Source organism: Athene noctua, chromosome 19 (assembly GCF_965140245.1).
Source record: "Athene noctua chromosome 19, bAthNoc1.hap1.1, whole genome shotgun sequence".
Lineage (NCBI taxonomy): Eukaryota > Metazoa > Chordata > Aves > Strigiformes > Strigidae > Athene > Athene noctua.
This window is the reverse complement of record NC_134055.1, coordinates 1,377,082-1,400,515: the sequence shown is the minus strand read 5'-3', so window position 1 is coordinate 1,400,515 and position 23,434 is coordinate 1,377,082. Positions and strand designations below refer to the sequence as shown.

General features: G+C 40.4%; 2 protein-coding genes across 10 annotated transcripts in view; one reads left to right on the top strand and one right to left on the bottom strand.

Moving 5' to 3' along the window:
- The window catches only part of NF1 (neurofibromin 1), a 98,116-nt gene that overhangs the window by 36,967 nt on the left and 37,715 nt on the right, over positions 1 to 23,434 (bottom strand). For 7 of the 9 annotated variants that reach the window (XM_074922898.1, XM_074922902.1, XM_074922899.1 and 4 more), the window contains 8 exons: positions 23,023 to 23,126; positions 22,034 to 22,169; positions 17,606 to 17,668; positions 15,527 to 15,685; positions 14,607 to 14,704; positions 14,318 to 14,464; positions 13,779 to 13,925; positions 13,345 to 13,455 (listed from right to left, as the gene is read on the bottom strand). In XM_074922898.1, coding sequence (XP_074778999.1) covers positions 13,345 to 13,455; positions 13,779 to 13,925; positions 14,318 to 14,464; positions 14,607 to 14,704; positions 15,527 to 15,685; positions 17,606 to 17,668; positions 22,034 to 22,169; positions 23,023 to 23,126 — 965 coding nt within the window. The remainder of the gene's footprint in view (positions 1 to 13,344; positions 13,456 to 13,778; positions 13,926 to 14,317; positions 14,465 to 14,606; positions 14,705 to 15,526; positions 15,686 to 17,605; positions 17,669 to 22,033; positions 22,170 to 23,022; positions 23,127 to 23,434) is intronic. The other 2 variants (XM_074922903.1, XM_074922907.1) reach the window with 1 other exon arrangement.
- On the top strand, positions 7 to 3,788 carry OMG (oligodendrocyte myelin glycoprotein). The gene is made up of 2 exons (XM_074922855.1): positions 7 to 120; positions 862 to 3,788. The coding sequence occupies exon 2, from the start codon at positions 868 to 870 to the stop codon at positions 2,185 to 2,187; it is 1,320 nt and encodes a 439-aa protein (XP_074778956.1). The 5' UTR covers positions 7 to 120; positions 862 to 867; the 3' UTR covers positions 2,188 to 3,788.

Genomic DNA, 23,434 nt, shown 5'->3' with positions numbered 1-23,434 from the left:
GCAGCTGAAGAGGCAAGCACAATCCACAGACAGCAACTGGAGCTACTCTCTAGAACAAGCCGACCTCTACGCTTAAACCTTTCACAGAAATGACGTGCTGATATTGCAGAAGAGATTACGGTAAGTTTGTGTTTTTTTGTTTTTCATCGCAGAAACCGACTACAGCATTAGAGACAGAAATAAGAACGAAATTATTAGTTGATGACAGATGCTTGCACCAGAAATTTGCTGCAGTGTCAGAGATTCCTTACTAACATTAATTCAGCTTTCAAACATGTGTTACCAGCTTTGAGAATGTAATTAACACTACGATTGAAGAAAAACAGCAACGTGCATGTTAGCATGAACATGGAATTTGGGTTTCAAACTAAATTCCTAACAATTTCAGATGCATTTTAACCAGTTCTACTTAAGCAAACAGCATGCATGTATGGGGGGGACTGCTACATTACTGCAGAGATTTGTAAAGCAGATCCAGTTGACAGCCATTTTTTCATCCTGTATAAAAGAACACATTATTCCAAACATAATATAGGCTTGAAATCACTAAAAACAAGAAGCAGACATTGTATAACATTTGGAAGAGACTTGCATTTTCGGAAGAAAGCCCTCATTTGAGCTTGAGGGGGAAAGGGAGATGAAAAAACAAGTCTCATTCTGCCAGACAACATGACAGTCTATGAAGGGATGCTTTGTAAAGTCTCTCTTGAACAATTCTAAAAAGGACCGTGCCACAAAGGGGTTTATTGATATTTTTACTTTATTTCTCCTGCAAGTGGACGTTGCAAAGACAACCCTTATAAAGAAATAAAATATATTACATGGATTTAAAGGGTGTCATTTTGGTATATTTATTTTCAGGCAACAATGGAATACCAGATATTGAATACATCTACCTGTCTGCTGGTCCTTCTGCTTTTCATACCCACTGTTTTGGGTATCTGTCCTTCTAACTGTACATGCTCAGGAAACGACAGGAATGTGGACTGTTCAGGCAGAAACTTAACCATACTGCCAGACGGACTTCAAGACAACATCACATATTTAAACCTGTCCTTTAACCAGTTTGTAGATCTCGATCATCAGCTAACGAGATTCACCAATCTGAGGACCCTTGATATTTCAAATAATTGGCTCAAGAATGTTCCTGCTCATCTGCCCAAGTCCTTATGGGAATTATATGCCATAAACAACAACATTAAAGTTCTTCAGAAACTTGATACAGCTTACCAGTGGAATCTTAAAGTGCTCGATGTTTCCAGGAACATGGTGGAAAGAGCTGTTCTGATCAACAACACACTGAGCAGTCTCAAGTTTCTCAATCTCAGTAGCAACAAACTCTGGACAGTTCCAACCAATATGCCCTACAACATAGAGACGGTGGATCTATCCAATAACTTCTTGTCCCAGATACTTCCAGGAACACTGGTGAGACTACAACACCTTACAAGCCTCTACCTGCACAACAACAAGTTCACATACATTCCCGACAAAGCTTTTGACCAGCTCTTTCAGCTGCAAGTAGTAACACTATATAACAACCCCTGGTCCTGCAGCGATAAACAAAATATCCCTTATTTGCTTAAATGGGTGCAGGGAACAGCTGCCAGTGTTCTGGGGGCTCCCTGTGCTAACCAGTCTGCGCTCTGGATGAGCGCCACGCCAGCTTCAGCCGCTCCCTCCGGTCCAGACTCCAGCCTCATCATTAAAGGGATGAAGGCAGCAGACAAAGCTGCCTCTCCAGTGGCAACCGAGTCGCCCAAAATGACAAAAACGCATAAACAATTTAAAGCTAAGGAAGTCGCTACCTTGGCGCCCTTAAGCCAAACCGTACTGTTTACGAGCACAGACCGACCGCTGCTCCTCTATCCCGAAGATCTGAGGACTAGGAAGGTGAGTTCTCAAGAAGCAGCAGCCACACACACAATCTACATCAAAGATTCAACCGAGGTGAACTCAAGCCTGACTCGTTCCACAGGATCATCCACTACTCCTATGACTTTAAGTATCACCAGTGGAATGCCAACAAACTACTCCAAAATGCCTCCAAGCACAACTGCTACCTTAAGGAAAGAGGAATCCACCACGAATGTTTTGAATACTCGTGTGCCCTCCAAAGCAAGTATCTGTGAGATATATTTGGTTTATGCTGTAATGCTTAATGCAGTGGCAATGTTTATTGGCTAAGGGCTTGTATCTTGTGAAAATTATTGAGTTTATTCCTGCGATACATAGCTGGAGTTAAGACATCCAGGTCAAACAATGAATCAAAAAACAAGAAATTCGAAGTTCTGACTCTGATCTAAAGAAAATAACAGTTCTTATTGAAGAAGTGCACACTAATGTCTTGACACTAAGCTGCTACTTATTTTAATATGTCTTAATTGAGTAAAACTAACCTATGGTTTTGTTTTTAAAACGTGCTTATTTTGTATTTAAATTTTTAATTTTACTTGCACAGAATAAAACATCCGAATTTTAAGTACTGATTTTATGTATGATTTTGTCATTAAACAACTGGAAAAAAAATAGAAGGCCTGTATCATATCTGCATTGTCTTGCTTGACTTGCCAGTGAGCAATTCTTGTAATATAGCAGCACAGATTCTTTGTAAGTTATGACGACATGCAAAAGGAAGGGGAAAAAAAAAATAAAGGCACTAAACCTAGCTGTTTCACTAATCAGAAGTTGTTTCTGAGAAAAATCGCTAGCATGTATATCTATGTTTGCTTCATATGTATTAGGATATTTTAAATACGAAGAACAACAGTTTCGAATTTAGGAAATAAATATGACAATGCCATGATGTCTACTAAGAGGGTGTAAACTGAGAAGGCAACATGGTCCAACTTCAGCATGGGAAAAGTGGTAGGGGCTGATATATCTTTTTGCTCTGTCTTGACATAGAGACTGCAGGCAAGTTATTTCTCACTCTCCATATTAAAAAAAAAAAAAAAAAAAGATTAAAGTAGAGGAAAACACAAGATGTTCAATGCCATGACACTCTCCATCAACAAGGAGTTATCTACACAAATTAATGAAATGGAACTCCTTAACCGTATTTCAAGTGACATCCAAAAACCTGAAATGTTAATATATTATGCTTTAAAAAATATTGCAAATCGGCCAGAATGTATCAAATTAGTACTTTTTGATCAGTAAAATGAAATAGCAGCCAATTCCTAATGCAAGTTATATAACAAATCAATTAAGGAGTTAGTTGTCAAGCTGTCATTGAAACAATCCTTGAGTCTTGTCACTTAAAGAAAAATGAATTCAGTCCGTGGCATTGAACATGCCCAAGCCCTTGCTTTATAAGGATGAGCATGACTGCTACTCTCCTCGACATCGGCACCATCAGCGAGTAGAAATAGTTGCACGCATGGATCTGTCCACTCTAGGAAAATAATGTTAAATTATGTGGCAAAGGTATAATACAGATGAAGTTTTGCAAACAGCATGAAATGAAAACTGAAGAACAAGTTCACTGAAAAAGTATTATTCACTTAGTATTACAAATCTTTATGCAATGTTTTCCATTCATTTCAGGCTATTTAATTTCCAGTTATTGTAGCATGAAGGTGCTGCAAAACCCAGAAAACCTCACTGCTGAGACTGGAGTCCTCTACCTGTTTCTCCTAGGTGTCACTGAGGGCTGTAAGACCATTTGCAACCACCGGTACCAGAGAAATCACAACTTTCCAATTGTGAACAGTCTTTCTATAACCAGAAACGTGTTTTAATTTCTAACAGTAAATGTTACACAACGAATTTGTACAGTTATTTCATTGGCATTTAAGTAAAAATAAAGTTATGTTTGTACTGAACTGAACTAGTGACAGTGCTTCTTTTCAAAATAAGCATAGTAATATCAATTGATAATATTTTATTACACAAACCCATTTCAAGCAGACATTTGGCTCAATCTTCATGTCTTACAGGGGAAAATTATGGTTAAATCAAATTGTATTATTGTAATACTGATGTATCCCTAATTTTGTCTATTAATGAGCTGATAATAGTAACATAGGTCTACCCTTCCCCTTTCTACCTTTTAGAACCTGCAAACACCTAAGGCCTATCTCTAGCCACTAGAAAAAGGGTGGCTCTCCCCCCTCTCAAAAAAAGACTCTCCATGTTTAATAGGACAGAAAACTTAAAAAAATCCCCAAATCAAAGACTGACATTTCAGGTAGACAAGAACTAGTTATCCAAGCCAAAATTCAGACAACCTAGACCGTAAGCAGTATGTGCACGCACCCTCGACGGCCAGCAGTGGTCTCTCATTATATGAAGTGGCTACCAGCACTCCAAAAGAGTTGCCCGCTTGCACAAGTTCCATATATTTTCCCCAGGTTAAATAATCTGAATTGATAAATTCCACTAACTGGGATCAGGATTACAAAAGTGTCACTGCCTGCCCCTCTCTGTGGACGGTCAATGTATTTGCTAAGTACTGACTGACTATAACCAACCTACACGTTCTGAACCACGTCGTTCCTAGAATATACATACAGATTCATCCACACGGCTTAACGCAGCTCAGCTCGCAGGGTAGGACAGAGATCACTAAACGAGGTGCTACGACTCAACCACCTTGAGTTGTGGAAACTACGTGAAATACTACACGTCTCTGCTGAACAACTCAATACAGGATGCCAAACTCTGCTGTACGCAAAAAACCTACGCGGAATCAACTTTAATTGCTGAAAGTGTTTCACCCATAGTGAGACTACAGAGTTGCTGTTCACCGAATAAAAAAAAATACCATTTTCCAGAAGTTGTATGGGGCAAATTGCAAGTCCTCATACTGACTGCCTTACTACCCAGACTTCAAAGTCTTAAGCGTGTTGATAAAAGCCTGGAAGCGGAGATGGGGTTGTGGGGTTTTCCAAATCCATGCACAGGGTAGGGAAGCTGGGGTACAAAAAACCTGCAGATGGGTATGAAGATAAGATGGCAGCCCCAAGCTCTAGGGCATGCTCTCTACCCTTGCCTGTGGTAGGTGCAAGCAAGAGGGCTTCCTAGTCAGACTGCTTTCCATAAAGCCGACTGAAATCTAGGTTTCCTTGTATTTTTCTGGAATACAGATGAGTCGATAAGGGAGCAGCGAGTAGGCAGGCAAATGTGGGAGTCGTGCACTTGTTGCTTGGCAACAGCACAGTCAAATTGAAATAAAAGTGATGGGCATGGACGTGAACACAGCAGCACCAGCTTGTGCTGTTTTAAACACGCTGATCATTCAGTCCATGACAAATACAAAATCATGCACTCTCAAGAAATTCTTGTTTACAAAATATCTATTTAGAATTTCAGGGCAATATTCAAAATACTCAAAAAAGGTCTAGCACACCTTGTAACAGCAATATGCTCGCTTTCGAAAGGTTAAAATAGCTGTAGGGGCAGCTGCGGTCTGAAGCAATAACTCAGAGGTTTGTATTCCTATTAATTAGTTTGGGATCAGCTTAAAACTTAATGGCAGTACTTCAGGATCAATATTTATTGATTTATTGATCATTTTAGTAACAGGGACTAAAACCAGAAGAGCACTGGCTTCAGAAGTCAGGTTGTTGCCCAGGAAACAAAATGTGAAGAGAAATGACAGAAGGAATTAAATTTCACAGCACAAGGAGGATATAAACTGATCCAGATATATCAGTAAAATGACTCAACAATGCCCTAGCAACAAGATCTCATACTACCAAAAAAAACCCCCTCAAAACAACTCAACCGAAGAAAAAAACCAAACCAGCCTGCTGCAAGCCCTCAGACATCCTGCTAGCTCGAATCTACACAGTCTTTCCACATTTCACACCTTGAAAAAATGACATCTGGCTCAGAACCACAAGACAAACACCCCGAATAAGCACCACACAGGCACATCCCTGTTAGCAGAAAAGATGCCAGAGCATCGTTCCAGAGCAAAGACCCACCTGCCGGGTTTGGAAAGGCAGCCCCGTGGAGGCAGGTGCTGAAGATAAAGCAAGCAATACAAAGGGAGGTAAAGGCAAGCAATACTCCACCTCGTAACAAGGCTGATGTCCAAGTGTAACAGTATTTTCATTACATACCCCGCACCCGGGTAAAACACACAGCAGTCTGCTCCTTACCAGCCCTTTACGCAACACGGGGACACACACCTGACCTGCACCGTGACCACTATGGGCCAGCAGGCACTTCCTTCGAGGAACTAAGGTTTGTGTTCACTCAGAAATCCCTGAGACACCTTTATAAAGCTATTCTATTGAAGACAACTTTTCAGATTGTTTAACTGCCAGGTAACTCCGTCAATGACTAAAACTCCAGAATTTCTGTTGAGCTCAGTATCACAAAACCAGGGAAATCATCTCCATGAACAGAGGATCTGCAAGAGATCAGAGCCCATCCTACAGTTCATTTGTATTTCTAGTCTCTTTTCACCCCAAAAACACAGTTCAACTGCCAACAGTTTGCTGACTTTTGAACCCACCAGCTGGGTGGGGCACGCAGATGGTAAAGCAGCATTAGAAAAACACCACAGCAAACTTCCAAATAGCTTTCAGATGGCCAGTTAGGAGAGAGGATTCACTTCCACTATTGCCCGATGTTCAAGCTTTATTTTTAGTCACCCACTCCTTTCCGCTGAATTCAACAATCCTAAACATCAGTTACTAAATAAAAGGTCACGGCTACCCCTAGTACTTTGCCAAGTAAAACGGCTTAAAATGCAGTTACATGCAGAAGAGGTATTTTAAAGTTTCACAGTGATGTCAACAGAATTACAGACATAGCAGTGAGCTACACAGAACTAAAGTTTCCCTTCTAGGAATTTTATGCTGTCTGAACAGCTACTAGTTAATACAAGAAGGTTCAGAAAGATGAAGATGACATAACTTACTCTGGGCAAGTCGGAAGATGAAATATTTGTCTATCATTTTCACTCTAAAGTTATGTAATCTCAGCGTGTGATCAGCTACTAGGAAGCTGATGATTAAAAAGTACTTTGCAGTGCTTTCTATTTAATATTCTCCTTTTTCAACTTTACATCTATTGTCTCAACTGGCAAATTCTCCTGTGGACATGTTTCACAGCCAAATTCAATATGCATCCATAAGAGAACAACACTGTGATTACTACAGTTCCACACAGTAGCTGCTGACACAATAAACAAGTGGCACCCTCCTTTGTTATTTATATACCAGCTTTATTAGGGCCCATTACTGGCTTCTCCAGATGGGGAAAGTTTTGCTCTCAAACATCCGTGTACCATCACTCACTGAGCTGGCACCTTTTTCCAAGGAACAGCACATGCCCAAATTGCAATCAGTATTAAATGGTGCTAATGATCATATACTTTCTCAGATAAGGAAGCAAGCAGAAAAAGTTGAGAATTATGTGCAAGTAAAGGGCATGAAGATATCAGTCATAAGATCTCATAGTTCTCATCAATAGCCCTTACGCATAATTATGAAAAGCAGATTCACCTGCACTGGATTAGATGCAGAATTCTGCCCCATAACAAAGAGATATTATCACCATTCTCTGAGCTTACAGTATGCTTCACTCAGGACAAGTGGTAAGTAGCACACGAGCTGAAAAGTGAATCATACTGTAGCCTATTTCAATGTCAGATCATGTATTTTTGTAAACTTGTCTCCAGCTTGATTCCTGGGTATGTGTAATCAAGTTCCAAGGAGAGGTTAATCAATTCTCCAGCCTTTCCACCAATATCAGTGTTTGATTGTGTGAGAATTATGTATTTCCTAAGTATATGCAGTCCCAAGAAATATTTACAGGTATCTTACACAGATATTACAAGTCAGCTGTAATGTATCTCATCCTCAGTAAACAAGAATTAATTTTAAGCAACTACTTAAGGCTGAAGCTCTCTTCTGCCTCCTTTTCAGGTTCTCTGCTGCACAGAAGTTGAGATGTCCCTTCAGCACTCTGTGGTTTACAAGATTATTATATGTCAATAATACCTCTCCAGATGCCCGTAAAAACATGCACCAATACTTACTGTCCTTCTACTCACCAACATTCTAACAACACACTTAAAATGCCACTGCACCTGGACCAGCTAACAGTGAAGTGTCAAGGTTTCAAATACTGAAACAAGCACAAAACAACCACTAGGTCATTTTCATTTATGACAGACTTTATACATCAATAGTTTGCAGGCCTCAGCTCAAAACACTGAGGTAGTTTGTCGCATATAAATAACATATTTTTGCTGAGATCACTTCCACATGAACTCATTAGTAAGTCACAACCATTATGCCTCTTAACTTCCCTACAGATGCACCACTGCTATTACGTTAGCCAGCTGTGGATAATTCTGGTTTTCTGCTTTTAAAGAAGAAGTAGGTAAATGATCTCTGCCTAGCAAGCACGTTGCACTTTTGTAACGATTTCTTTCTGAAAGTTCTTCCTTTACAGATGAAATTACCATTCCTTGCTCTGCAAATGAGGAACACAGGCTGCATGTTAAGGCTTCGCAGGATACATTACAAGGGTGCCGTGGACCACTGCCAGACACCGTAGAGGTTTTGAAGATAGGCTATCACTCTTCTTGGCATTTGGATGCTTCATTTCTTGTCTGAACAGGACAAGGTAACAACGTAGGGATTTAATCTTACGTGATACCTTCCTGTCAGGCAGCCATTAGCCCTGCAGGCTGCCGAACCCTCCGGTCACGCGGGAGCAGCGCGGGAGCCTCGGTGACCACGTCAGGGCCCCCAGTCCCACTACAGCAAACTCCTCCTTACAGGAGCAACGGCACCTTCACCATCCAACGCCTTTTGCCTCCAGCACGTGAGTTCACTTTAGCACAGGGGCTTCAAGTAATCCTTTCCCAGAAGGCTTCCTAACGCTGGTGCCCAAGTGGCTCTCAAAGGAAAACAATCCAGAGCAGGGCGAAAAACACCCACCAGTTTACTTCTGAAGGGAACACTCAACATCCCTTTTCTCACCACGCTGCAACTAAGTCCTCCTGCTGAGCATGCAAAAGCTACCACACTTACTGAGGCAGACACTGAAATACCATCCTCCTACCCCAGATCAAGCGAGCAAGCATTCCAAGTTCCCCTCAAATACCCACCACAGATCTCACCTGAAGAAAGGGAGAAGACATCTCATTTAAACAGGCTCACTCATACTAAAATTAACGATGCAGGGACACAACAGCACTTGGAAATATTAATATATTAATACTTTTGTTGTTGTATATTCCACATAACTCATGAAAGATGTGGGGGGACCCCACTACCCCAATGTTTGCCTTAGAAAAGCACAAGGTATCTTACAAAGTTGAAGTATTCCTGAAAGTATATATTCTACTTATTTTCTTTATCCTAAAGAGAAGACATTTTGTCTCGTGATACATATTTGCACGCGTCTCAGAAAAACGGTCCCTGAAATGACTTTGATGGAATTGAGGGGAAGAAAGGAAATGCAGGTGGGAGCAGGCAGAACAAATTACTCCAGCTGACGCTCCTAATTTGCAATAGTCTGACAACTTTTCAAGCTTGCTCCATTACAACAGAGAATAAACACAACAACAGGGAGAAAAATTGAGTTTCCAAACGTCTATTTTTATTCCTGAATTTTCATGATCAGTCTTTTCTCATGACAGCAGTACAACTCCTTGAGAAGGGGTCTGGACATAACACACCATAAACTCTTCAGAGATTCAACTGCATAAGGTTACGTTGTCTACAACGATCAGCATCCTTTTAAAAAAACATTTATTTAAGCTGATACATGCTGTCCATGAGTACATATCCTTTTTTAAGCCTTTGCGGAAATCAACTTCAGCAAAAAGTCATAATCCAAGGATATGTAATTTAAGTGTTCACAGTGAGTTAGTCCCATACAAAATACAGCATTTAAAAACGCGTCCTTAGTTAAACTTGCAAAACTCTGTGTGCAGATCTAATGTCAGGAATCTCTAGGAAAAAATCAACTTGTAAACAAAGGGAAGGCAGTCCAAATAATTTCAGCTTCAGCACTGTATACACTCCCTTTACTGTCTATTCTGCATCCCCTTTGAACCTTTATAGCATCGCTAATGTTTTTTTCTACTGCCTCGCAGAAATGCAGTGCTCAAACTTAAGATTCAGTAAATCTCTTCCTAGCACAGAATTACACGGAACATTCAGATACCCCAGTAAAGTCACTCTACAAGTCACGTGCTGTTCAATGTTTTCTGAAAAACAGAAAACAACATTAGATACTAGATATGCAGATACATGTCTCACTGAAAACAAAATGATTTTGGTTTTGCTTTGACAACCATCACTAATATTCCAAAAGGAGAACTTCCAGAAGCTACCCCTCTTTTCAACCATCTGGTTGTAAAATGTGAAAGATACACATGATAGTTTAATACTAGTTAATTACTGCACGGCCATGTTATAAAGGCCCACTTCAGTCAACACAACAGGCTCAAAGGTGACTCAAAGACTTTAAAGAGGGCAGAGAAGTGCGGTACGGCTTTTGAGGACAGAAAATTAAGACAGAAGCTAAGTGGTATTACTTATCTTGTTTTCCTCCACTCCATCCAAAGAGCCAAGGGTGTTGAAAATGCAGAAAAGGGGTCAAGTTAAAGGAAGGCAATTTCCCAAGCAAAAAGAAGGGACAGATAAAGGCTGACCTAGACAACCACGTTCTCTCGTACAAATTCTATTTCAGAGCTCTAAGTCATTGGGAAAACAGTTCAGAAATTTTGTATTCTTACCTATTCTGTGTAATGAGACTTTCTTTGTGTTATTTAGTATTCCTTCAATTAGCATGAGCTTACAGATTCATTAAGTGTAGAACTGACGAAAAGCAGGGGCACTTGACTCCCATTCACATCAACATTACCTCCAGATCAGCCCTATTACACTTCCTTTTCAATTCCACCTTTGGACTGCCTTACACATAAAGTCTTCCTCAGAGCTACCAGTGAAGCAAGCGTTTGAGAACTTTCACAGCAACAAATTTAAGAGAATGTAAGCATTTCCTCCTTACATTACCAGCTTGGAAGCAAGTGGTTTCTGCTGTTTTTTTTAAAGCACGAAAAAAACCCTCTGGCACGCCTGTACAAAATTCCAGAAGAAGGAAACAGTTTTGAAATTTATTTTACCTTTCACATTGATACTGAACAGAAGTTTTGTTTGTTTGTTGCTCTGAAAATCAAAAACATAATAAAAGAAATGTGAACAGATACATTCATTTGCTGGATCTCTAATTTCATCCTGGCTAGGGAACCATATTTAAGTAGCAGAATTCAACTACCAATTTAGAGGTTATATTTGGACAGGTTCTTCCAATCTTGCTCATTTTTTAGCCTCCAACCTGAATTTGGAATAACGTATGTTCGTTATCCACTAGTAAAACAATAAAATCTTCCAATTTTTGAAAATGTTCCAAATTTTGCCATTTTGAAAATTTCTGAGGGGAAGTGACAAGTCACATGGGATAACAGGACAGATTTTCTAGGAAAGGAAGCTTGTAACAAACTACAGAGTAAAAAGCACTGCTGAAAACAATGAAAAACTACGAAAATTAATAAACTTAAGGATCTAACATTTTAACTGAAAAAAATCTGAACATGCCTGCTGGGTATGATTTTCATTAGAAATATGTAAATTTGCAGAATGCCTCGCTTGCAGATGCGTATTGACTAAACTGCTGAATGCAAACAGAAGATGCTGCTAAAGAAGCGGTTTCCTCTGCTTGTTCTCATTCTTACAAATGGTCAGCAGAAGGTTCCCCACTCGGATCACGATGGTACTTTTTGCAGGAGGTGGCACCATCACTGAAACTGCCACCACGGCCCCAGGAGCAGCAGGGGAGCCCCCCCGGGGCAGCACCAGCACCACCAGCACCACCAGCAGAGGTTTCTCCTCCAGCCCGGCCCCCGCAGAGCTCCCCGGGAGCACCACCAGCCCTGCCCGCGCACGGAGCAGCACAAGGGTACCCCCAGCAAGCCCCCCACTGGTGCAGCAGCCACCCCACGGGCAGCAAACAAGCAGCCCAGCAGCACCAAAGCGTCCGCGTGAGCTCCACCAGCCCCGGGCCACCGGCGGCTCCGCCCGCACGAGCCCAGCTGCCACCAGCAAAACCCACGCGGGCACCGGCACCAGAAGCCAAACCCAAAGGCATCGGCAACAACCCGACCAGGGGCACCCGGAGAGGACCTGTGAGCACCCCCAGGCGCCAGGCTGACGGCAGGACCCCCGCTCCCGGGGACTTCACCCACCTGGGGGGCAGTGCCAGAGCCAGCGGGGGGCCCCCGCCACCCCCCTGCGCCTCACCAGCACCGCAGCCCAGGGGAGAGGTGCAAGAGCTCCGGCCTCATCTCTACAGTTCTGTCCTTGAGGGCACTTGGGTGTGAGCACAACGATTTTCCTTCTCTTAGAAAGACTGACCTTATTCACGAGGGTCATGACTAGGAAACTGTTGGAATATGCTCTCCTCCAGGGGGTTACAGTGCAGTCACTTAATAACTAGATTGAAATACCAAGTTTCAGTTATATTATTACCCCAGTTGCAGCTTTAAGACTGCAAACACTAACTTAAATAAGACTAGCTTGTTTGGGGGTTTTTCTGTTGTTGGTTTGGGTTTTGGGGATTTTTTAAAGACAGAGAATTGTAACTTATTTAACCCTAAACTGACTAATACTGATCTTGGAATATTATTCCCAAATTCTTCAATACTGCTGCACATTTTACTTATTATTATGAATCACTGTTTTCCAAGTAGGGAAGACTTAGAACTTTCAAAATTTTGTCTCATTGGAAAAAACCAGTCTTTTGCAAAGTTCACACATCAACATCTGCTTTTCTTATTACTTTAGTGCTATTTCCACAGAACTCAATCACTTCCAAAAACACGGTGTTGTTGTCACTTCAAACATAATGGTGAAACTGAAGCAACATTATGTCCTGACTATGTATGAAACTTCTAAATACCTGTATTACTCTTTTAAATGGAATATAGAGATTATTTAAAGCAACGTTATCCCGTGTTTTAGCTTGTTACTCATGCTTCAGAAAATGAAGATGCTAAAATCACTGCTAACAGGTTGACAGTGATGTGGTGTAGATGTATTTTACTTGAGACAGTGAAAAATTAATTAAATGTATTTAACATTTTAAGTATTTTTCCACAGATAACTCACATACTCCTGGCTGGAAAAACGATGACAGTTCTGCTTTAGGAAACAACTCAATTAAAAAATACTGTCACCAAAGTTTGACAAATACGCTATTTTCAGATTCTTGTTTGTTATGAAGTTGGTGTCCCTTTCTTATATACAGTCGATACTTTTGATTTGACATGTTTATTTCAGACAGGGAAGGTGAAAGTTTCCTTACCGCCGAGCAATGTAGTAGAAAACAGGATTGCCAGCTTTCGATGTCCCAGCTTGGTAGAAAATATTTAATGTTTTCAGCGCTTTGAACTCCTCTTTTTCATGTACCTGATGCCTAAAAAGCAGTACATAGACATCAACTTTTCACAACTGCCTTTCAAAAACCCCCCAAACCCTCTTTATTTGCATCTTTAAGCAAAAGTTTTACGTTCATACAATCTTGAACCTTCGTTAAATCACAAAGGTTACTGCTGTCTCCAGATTTCAATTTAAGTTTTGAAATTAAAATTTACTCAGAAACCTAAAATGTATTTGTAGACCCAGATTTTTAAACTTCCCTTCAAAACGGAAGCTGGAGTCTTAATAACTACTTACGCTCCTTACATGCCAAAGTCTGGAAACCCCCAGAATGTGTCCCCTCCATCATAACCTCATTACCTTGTCATGAATTCTTCAAATTTGGAACTAGTGAGATTTAAGCTGGACCAATGGGTGTCTGCTACGGGTTTGTGCTCAGGAGGACCCAGATAGGCAAGGAGAGTAGCCATCTTGTCAAAAGGTCGTCTTCCAACAGCCTTGTGGTCCCTAGAAACAGCGTATTACTTAAAAGTCCTTCTTTACTCAGCAATCCCAGGGGTCTTTGCCCGCTACCCTTCCTTACCTGGAACATGCTGCGTTTTCTTTTTTTAAATTAAAAAAATGTTCAATGAAGAAATAAGAGAAATGTTTGCTACCCACACAGTTTACAAAAGATAAGACAACTATACACTTGCACAGAAGGCTGGCAGTGAAGCAGGCAGCAAAGACGCTCGGCAGGTTCCCAAGAATGGCTTGTCAAGAAGACAAAAGTTCCCAAATATAAGATCATTCAGCCGTGATATTCTTCTCAGTAATAACAACAAAAGCATCTGAAATTGTTTCCAAATATTCATTTCCCATCAGCAACTCCCTTCTTTATAATATTTCGGAAGTCTTACCTGTTGCTGGAGAGGTACTGGCCAATCTTCTCCTGGTTGTTCCAGAGCAACCGGTGCAAAGCGAGAACGTTGCCATCGCTGATGAAGGACAGGCTGTGATTGACAGTGTCACTAGCTGGGCAATCAGACGCAATATCAAGGAAAAACCTAGAGTCCAAAACCAGTAATAACTGTCAGCGCGGGAGGGCAATCTGCCGAGGGGACTCAATGTAAGTTAAAAGGCTGTAAGAACATTCTCCGCTTACTCTTCACACGACACAGACTCTGTGCAAGTTTCCAAAGGGCCTACCTTCGTGCTGCATCAAAATTGCTTTTTACAAAATCATTAAAAGGCCGCATATGTTCTTCTTTTGTAAACAGGACGTGGTTGGCAATACTCTGAAGTATCTGAATTATAAAAAGATGGTAAAGACACATAAAGGTTTAATGTATTAACTGTTATGGTAGTCAGCGTAACTTCCCCGACAGAAATATTAACTTGTTGTGAAGCCTCAAGACAAAAAAAGGCCAGTAAGCCAACTAACTCAAAGTATGTTCACTTTCAAAATACTTACTTTCACATACTTTTAAACACTAGAAAATGACTTCTCTTATTTGTGAAGTTTTTTAGGGTTTAGACCAGGAAAATAAATCAGCTTTCAAAACCATCACTTATTAAATGTTAACTATTTCTCCTGGAAATTACAGCCATGGAGAAGCAATAGTGTATGCATATGTGAAGAAAACTATATTTTCTCAACATTTGAAAGGGATAATATGCACAGGTTACAGAATTTGTATGCCGTCGTTAAATTTGTTAAATTTTTATAGGAAATAATATCAAATAAGATTAAAGATAGGAAAAAAAAAACCCTTCTTTAGTGACAGTATGAACTTAGTGTCTGGCTGCCATTAGTCCCACTACGCTCAAAGTAGCATCGGTTTCTTTGATTGGTTTCAGGTAAGGTTAGAAGTTCAAGTGAAGAGCCAAAAGGCATTCTGCTATCTTATACATTATTCTGGCAGGTTTTTTTCCATCCAGATTTCCCCATACTTACACTGCTGTGAGCTATAACATTAACACCACGATGTATAAACACAGCAGGGAAACCGCGTTTTAAATAAACATGAGTGTTGCTACAAAAAAAATACAAGTTTACCTAAACTTTCTCATATTAGTCAAAGAACAGAACTAAATCAGGTAGAAGACGAAAACATTTACTGATTCACCTTTGACATCAGTTTCAATCCCCTTTCAATTCTTGGCGGAGGCTTTTTATCTAAAATCCCTGCCTCGTAAGGGGAGACAATCGCGGGGTTGATGAACCGAAGGAACATCGCACTCCCGACGGCGCCAATGCTGTTCTGAGGAAACCGCTGACTAACCACCTACGAAGTTGAGAATTATAAAGAATATTTTTGCATTAAAGGAAAGGGAAAGCAAGCTGAGAAAAGCCTTGTATGGTAATCCAACTTTAAGCATTCTTTCCATACGAATCAAGCTCAATACATCTGAGTACGAGTCTCTCGCCTTGACGGGACAAGCAGGAACGGGAGGGACCCCAGGAAGGGGCGGGGGGGCGCTCAGGCACTGCCTGGCTTTACTTCGGCCTTGGTACAAACTTTCAGGCCAAGGTGACATTGCTACAATAGCTCCTGGACAAAGGTAAGAGGGTTTATTTCAGATGTACTGACCACTTAATTCCAGGACCCTGCCACTGACAGTAAAGCGGACAAATGCCGTATGTCTGTACCCAGGTGTGCACAGTCTTCCCATCAAATACAGATAATTCTGTTTAAATTAATGGGTCTTCTATTTGTGTATTTATAATTTCACTATTGATCAAAAGAGCCTCTCCAGCAATAAGACTTAAGCTGTAAAGTTTCAGGAGTAATTTTAAATTTGCGGGAAGGAACTATTTGTAGAAATACTCTTCAGAACCATCACATCTCAACAGGTTTGCCGAAGGAGGAAAGACAGAATGAGCCAGAGCTGAGTGGCCAGTGTTCTTCTCTGCCTGTACATACACCGTCCAAGATCAATTAGCAGGAATTTCCTGTAAGAACTACAGGTTTAAAATACTGTTCTTTGCTATCTAAGAAAAAAAAGAAGAAAATTCTGAAAATGTTGTAAGAAAGAAGAAATCTTTCTTTTTAGGAAATCAACTATGTATTACTAAGAGGATAGTCTATTCTCTAGATATCTTTTATTTGACTTTAAAAAATTAAAGATAAAGCTCCCTGACAAAAATAGAATTCTTCAATATGCTACATGTGATTCTATAAAGATTCCATACCTACGTGTATTTTCTTATGAGTAACAATGGTTAACCAAAACAAGTCAGATTCTACCTTTTCACAGAACAAATTAGCAAGCTTTGTATTTTAAGTTATATTGTTTAAAATAAAAAACAAACCCCATTTTACTAAAATACTTCAAAACTTAACTACTGCAATCTCAAATCACGTCTCTTCAAACAGTTAAAGCCATTAGTCCATACATAGTATATCAAGAATCACTTTGGTTCAGTAGCAACATCATTCGGTTACCTTGTGATGCAATTACTGATATTTTCTTGTAAAATACTAGTTTGCACACAGATTTTGCATTTAAACATGATTATTATTGTGCTCAGTTACAGCAAAAAATAAGGGAGTATTTAATAAAAGTCTAAATTTCCAGTTGAGGTCACTGTCAAAGAAAAGGGTAAGTCTTAACTTTTAATGACACCATTTCATCACAATCTATCTATCTAAACTCTTTAACACAGCTTACTTAAAATGGGAAATTGCTTTTCTCAGTAAATGAAGTGCTAAATTTTATTGCTTAGTCACAAGGCAAACAAAAGAAAATATATCAGAAACAAATCATATAAGCCTCTTTTCAGTAACTCATATATATTAATTGTTCTTTTCCCAGGATGCAAACTGAAGTCAAGTTATCTGCCAGAGTGTTAAAACAGCTAAACAGTCTCAGATTTTCCCCAAAACCAAAGGAAACATTTTTCTTCCGCATTTATTTTTTTTTTTTAATTTGAAGATGGTGGCAAGGGTAGAAGAATCAGAGCATTACATACTAAGCAGTAATGTTAAAAATGTCTTTTGTTTACTCAAATAGGCACACAGAGAATATTTTAAATATAACTTAATTCCAGTGTTAATTGAAATGAAAGCTATTTTGTGCCAGAATTAGTAGAATGATTTTACAGTGAGGTCAAATAGACTGAAGTGAAGATGTTTTGAACAAACAGCAAAAGATTTCTGTTGTGCTTCGAAAGAAATGGCTAATAAAAAGGTCTCCAAACTTACTGATTTTTTGTTTTCCTTTTTTTCTTTTACGGTAGCTTTATTCAGTAGAGAGTGGCAAGTTGCCTACAGAACAGAGATGAGCACAAACAAGTCACAGCACCAACTACATACAGCAACAAAAAAACCAATGTTGACTTGTACATAAATTACACAGTAAAATGTAACAAACATAATCAACGGAAAATGAAATATATAAACTAAAGACTGATGATGGAGTTTTTATTCCGCAATTTTATTACAACTTATTTACAAAGCACTAAATACAACACAAGCAAATGTTGCGTTTCAATCATTTCTACTATTTCTGGCTAGATTAAAAGTCAAACCGCATTAATGTGCTCATAGTACACAGTATTGGGCGTTGAATGGTATATTCAGCTTTCAAATGTATTTCACCATCCCCAAATAATTTTAATAGTAAAAATAGTAAAGTGTTATACCTTTGAAACACATATTACTTTTTAAGTAAATTTAGAGTTTTAAATCTTCCCAATGTTTCTCTGTGTGTCCTTCAATTTAGTTAGATCTGTGAATCACCATGGTTATTACTACTCTGATAGCTAAACACTGCCATAAAACACTCTGTGGAAAAAGGAAGAAAAAAAAAAAAAAAAAGCCAGTGGGTCTACGTGAATTTATTACGGATTTCCAAGTCAAAACATCTGACTTGGTTGTGCTTATTTCGGCACTTCATCTACAGGCAGAGGGACCCACCAAGAGGCATCAGGCTCTCTCCTGTCTCCCGGGGGGTGTGAGCGGAGGCGCCGCGCAACAGCCCGCGCCGAGGCGGCTCCCGGGGCTCGCTCCCGCGGCCTCCCGTCACCTGGAACCCCAAACTCCCATCCCCGACAGGCCCTACAGCCACGCCCGGAGCTGCATCAACGGAAAGCTGGCAGCATTCGGCAGTCTGAGAGCAAGCGTGCCCCCACAGTTCAAACAGTCTTTAGGGTGTCACACAAACCGGGACCGGAGGAGAATTTCTGCAACTTAAGAACGGGAGAAGAGTAAAAAGCAAAAAAAAAAAACCTAAACCCCAAAACCAGTCAGTAAAAGCCACTCTGCTAACCAAGCTAAACTGAAATAGTTCAAATCTGTGCAGGCCCTGCTGATATTTAACCCGTGGTGCCTCTGCCAAATTTCTGACTTTGTGTAAGTTCTACAGAGTCAGTTCCGAAGCAGCCGCAGACTCCATGCATCAGGCTGCTGCACTGAAAGCGAGTAAAAGTTCCAGCTCTCTCTACGAAAATCACACATGTTTGTGTGGTTTTTATGAAATAGCCAGCCCAAATTATTCGTATGAGTTACTTTGATTAGGCTTGTTGGTGACCATGTAACACTCCTGAACATACGTTACCTGAAAACCAGCAAGGGAGAATCTGTCCCAGTAACAGAAACACCTGCCAGAGCAGACCCCAACGTCCAACTAAATACACCATTTCCATTATGTTGCTACATTGATTAAAAACAGCTAGAAATCATTTACCGACCACACCTGATGAGTAGCTTTTGCACACCCACTCAGTTTAAGCACAAAAAGACGCTGCAAAATTCAGTCTCATTTACACTATTGCTTGGGATGGAACACATTCACCTTGTGAAAAATGAAGTTACCTTACAAAAATCACCCGTTTGGTTCTTATGATAAAAATGGAATAATACCCCCCCAAAATTCAGATTTTAATTGTACTTTCTTTCAGATAAAGACCAGACTCTTCAAAACACTCTGGAATTTGAAAGCACAGAATAACGACACCATTTGTGATGAACAAACATTTGTACACAAATACAGGTGTTGCTAGAAAGAGTCAAAAGTATTAAATGTTGATGCTGAGTATCAGTTAAAACGTCTTGCACATTTTGCCAGTAAATCATCTCTTTCAGAAAAAAACTACTCGTTACCAAAAAAAAAAAGTAAAGACAAGAATAAAGCAAATAGCCTTGATACGCTTCCATAGGAGCATCTCTGACAATGCCCACTGGTGAGTCCATTTTAGTAATTCCATTTCACGTAGGAATTAAAAAGGCTTTGCACAGAAATAATTTCTAGCAGTGTGTCACTGAAATGCAAATAAATCTGATACATCCTAGTAACAGCATATAAAAGAAATTGTAGGAGAAGATGTAGGACTCTGTAACGTCAAATAATGGAAGCAACAATCGAGGCTGTGTGTGACATTTTCAGTAACACCCAAATACACTCCCAGTCAGTGTTGGTGAGACTGTGGCCCTGTGAACTTGAAGAAAACCAACCTGTCCCCCTCGGTTCCCAATTTAAAAAAAAACAAGCCAGAAAAAAAAAAACCCAAACCACCTCACACCAACCTGAATACAACCACTGTCAGAAAGAGAAGCCGATGACTTCAGAAGCTGTTTACAGAAGCTGGTGTAGCAGAAACAAAGGCACACATTTGCATGGCTAATTCAGGGCAACAGCTCACAGCAACAGCCCAAGGTCCACCCAACACACAACTCACTGTTTCTCACTTCAGGTTCTGAGAATGGCAGCACTCGCATTTATTCATACAGCATTCACTGTAAAGATACGACTAGACCACACTGCGTAGGATTTTTTATTACTGATAATTAGTTTGCACAGCTCAGAAAAATCTATTCTCTTTGCTTTACTTCAGACCTGAGCTACAGACTCCACAGCTGAGAGGCCCGGAGTAGCTCTTCCACACCACCTAACCGAGACCACAGCTCCAAGGCTCTGCCGTGCCCGCTCCTGTGAGAGTCCCCCAGCAGGACTGGAAAGGGTATTTCTACGAGCCCTAAAGGCAGCAGGAGGATCCCCCACTGGAATTTTTCGCAGCAGCCAAATCCCTCAGAAGCACACAAAGACCCGTAAGCACCCTGGGCTCAGCACCCTGCTGGAGGGAACCGCCACAGCGGAACTTACTCCGCAGGGGAGAGCAGCACTCGGGAAGGCTCCTCCTCTTAAACATCTTTTGTAAATGGTACCAGAAACAAGCAGGAAGAGCGTGGTCCCAGCCTGGGAACTTCCTCAGGCTTGTGTGACAGCACTAAAGCTTTAGCCACGAACAAATGTCAGTCTCTGTAATTTGCCTCATTAGCAGAACTCTATGAATCTGTCTCTTCCAAGTTCTCTTCCTCCAATTTACCTGCTGAATTTCTGAATACTCTGTTTGCAAAGCGCTTGGTCAGCTGCTTAACCAAAGCACAGCAGCCCTTTGTGTACAGTAACGTGCTCCAGGCCTCTGGTGGGCAACAAGTACCTTCATCAGAACCTGATGCCCACAGCAGAGGGGAAGATGTTTTACATCACAGACCGAACCATACTCCTGCTGTCGTTCTACCTCAGGAGCACGGAGCACCTGCAGCACCCCAGTTACAGGGCTGACGCGATTTACCAAATCCTGTGGCAGTGGGTCTCCTTCCCGACACAAGCTAAGGGCTTCCTTACAGCTCTCACTCCTCTGCCAGAACACAATCACGAGACAGGACAGAGCAGGATCAGAATAAAGCCTGAATGATGCAGGGTCGTGACCTCACCCACAAATGATCTTTAGGAAAGCACCCTTAAACACAAACGACTCTCTACAGCATACAGCCAGCAGCATTTTGTACATCTACGGCCTTCCATTATATTCAGTTTCAACCCAGTTTCTAAAATTCAGGACTTGTAACTCCTGTGGTCCTGCTGAACATCATACAGGTTTTTTCTTATGAGCATCTTACACCCTTTTTAACCTGCTTTTCTATCAAAGGCAGAAAGTGCCCACCTGTAATAGAGAACTAAATAATATTCCTGGAGTAATGACTCAAATAATACATTTCATAGGAAATTTCTGTAAAAATTTACTTGAGAGAAATGCTCTTGAAGAAATTGCCTCTATTTTTATGCAGAGACTGTCTAGAGTCAGTAACTGCACAAGTAGCTATTCTATACACAAAGTTAAGGCTTATTAAAAGCATGATCCGTAACACTTTTAGACAATTAACTTTATTTCTGATTTAATTGATCCTGTATAAAAAGTGAAGCAGCACACTGTTTCTATATTTGAAACAGTTTTGTATTTTCTCAACCCACCAGTGATTTTTTTTTTTCCCTTTTGCTGCCTTCCCTATAAATGGCCCACAATTAACTGATAAAAGCAAGTATAACCATTATCTCCCTGGTTAACCTTTCGTATCCCATAGAGATGCTGAAGAAGAGATTATTGTTGCCTTATTAGGTCTGAGTTCTTAGCTGTGATTCAACTCCTTAAAAAAAAATAATGTTTAGTCACCTCCTGATTGTCAACTCAAGTCTTAAAACACCATTTAGATTCCTGTTATTTAGCAAACGTCTCAAAACAGCCTTTAAGAAATGCCCACTATGCACCCACTACCAAACCAAGCTCCAAACTACTAGAATTATAAAAACAAAACCCAAAGTTTAGGGGCAGGCAACCATTGCAGGCATACCTGGTATAAACAATGGCACACACTGCGAAGTTGTGGTGGGAACTCCGAAGAAGAATTAATGATTGCATGAAAAAATTTTTCTGTCATTTGCAAGAGACTCCGCTGGTTCTCTTCAAGGCTTTCTGTAGGCTCCAGCCTGAAACAAACCCACAAGTGTATGACCAGCAATCAGATAAACCATACTAGCTGTACTCAGATGGCTGGTAGCAACCTTATTTCCCAGGGTGAACAGAAATCTTAGAGAAATATTTATGATTTTTTACATGAAAGTTTCCATCCGTATTTTAAACCACGTAAGTTAGAACCGCAAGGTCATTTAAAACTCAGTGATAAGCAGAGAGCTCTAAGTGGGATTCTCTCACACCATCCCATACAGACACGTGCATACGTAATTCCAGCTGATAACTGCATTGTCAGTTTGACAAAGGGTTCTCTGAAAGGAATTCTTGAGGTAGACACAGGTATTCCAGAGTTAAGCAAGGCCTATCTTTTGGTAAGCTACTTAAAAGTTTTTCTAAGAGTTAGAGATAATTCAAAGCAACAGCTACTAAATCCAAGTCTTGAAGAGAAATTAAAGCAAAGAAGTTAAACACAGCATGCACACATTCCATCTTGCTTCTGTAATTAATTCAGTGACCTAAAGCAGATGCTTTCCGGTATCGCTGGAGATCCCCACATTAGAGGCCTACACAAAAGTATGAAGTAGCAAGTAGAGGAGGTGCTGCAAGAGCTCTCTGGCTTCCTTACTCTCTCAGGGCTTAGAGGACATGCAGCCAAGCTCATCTCGCTGTGCTGGGCAGCTCTGTACAACTCTCCCTGGGTGTAAGGGCTGCAGATACGGTTAATGTGTCTGGTGAAGTGAGGAGTGGAAAAGTTTGAAAATATGAGAAAAATACTTGTAACGAGGAAAAAGGAATCCTATTATATTTACAGTGACTGGGAATCACGTTTACAAATAATACATTCGCTCCCCCCCTGGAATCTCAAACCTTGTTGGATCCACCTCAAAGCTAACATGCTGCCATTCAGGGGATGTGATCACAGTCCTTAACAAAGGTTCCAAAAGCTTCTGCAAATACGTAGCACCATATACCTGTGTAGAAAGAAAATCAGAATAGGGGCCAGATTAACACTGCCACTCACAGGAACACTCCAAAATTCTGTAAGTGTTAAAGGAGCCTGAAAACACCTGCTGTGTTTTGGCATAAGCCAGATTTCTGTTAAATCCGTGTTTCTATATTATAGTCTCACTTCTGAAACAGAGATGTGATCAATTTCTACAAGTATTTTAATTCATTTCCAATTTAGAGAAAACTATCGATCACTTTAATAACCACAATAACCCTACAGGATTCTTTCTTAGAGCACACTGACTCAACAAGTCAGCTCTGTTTGTACACA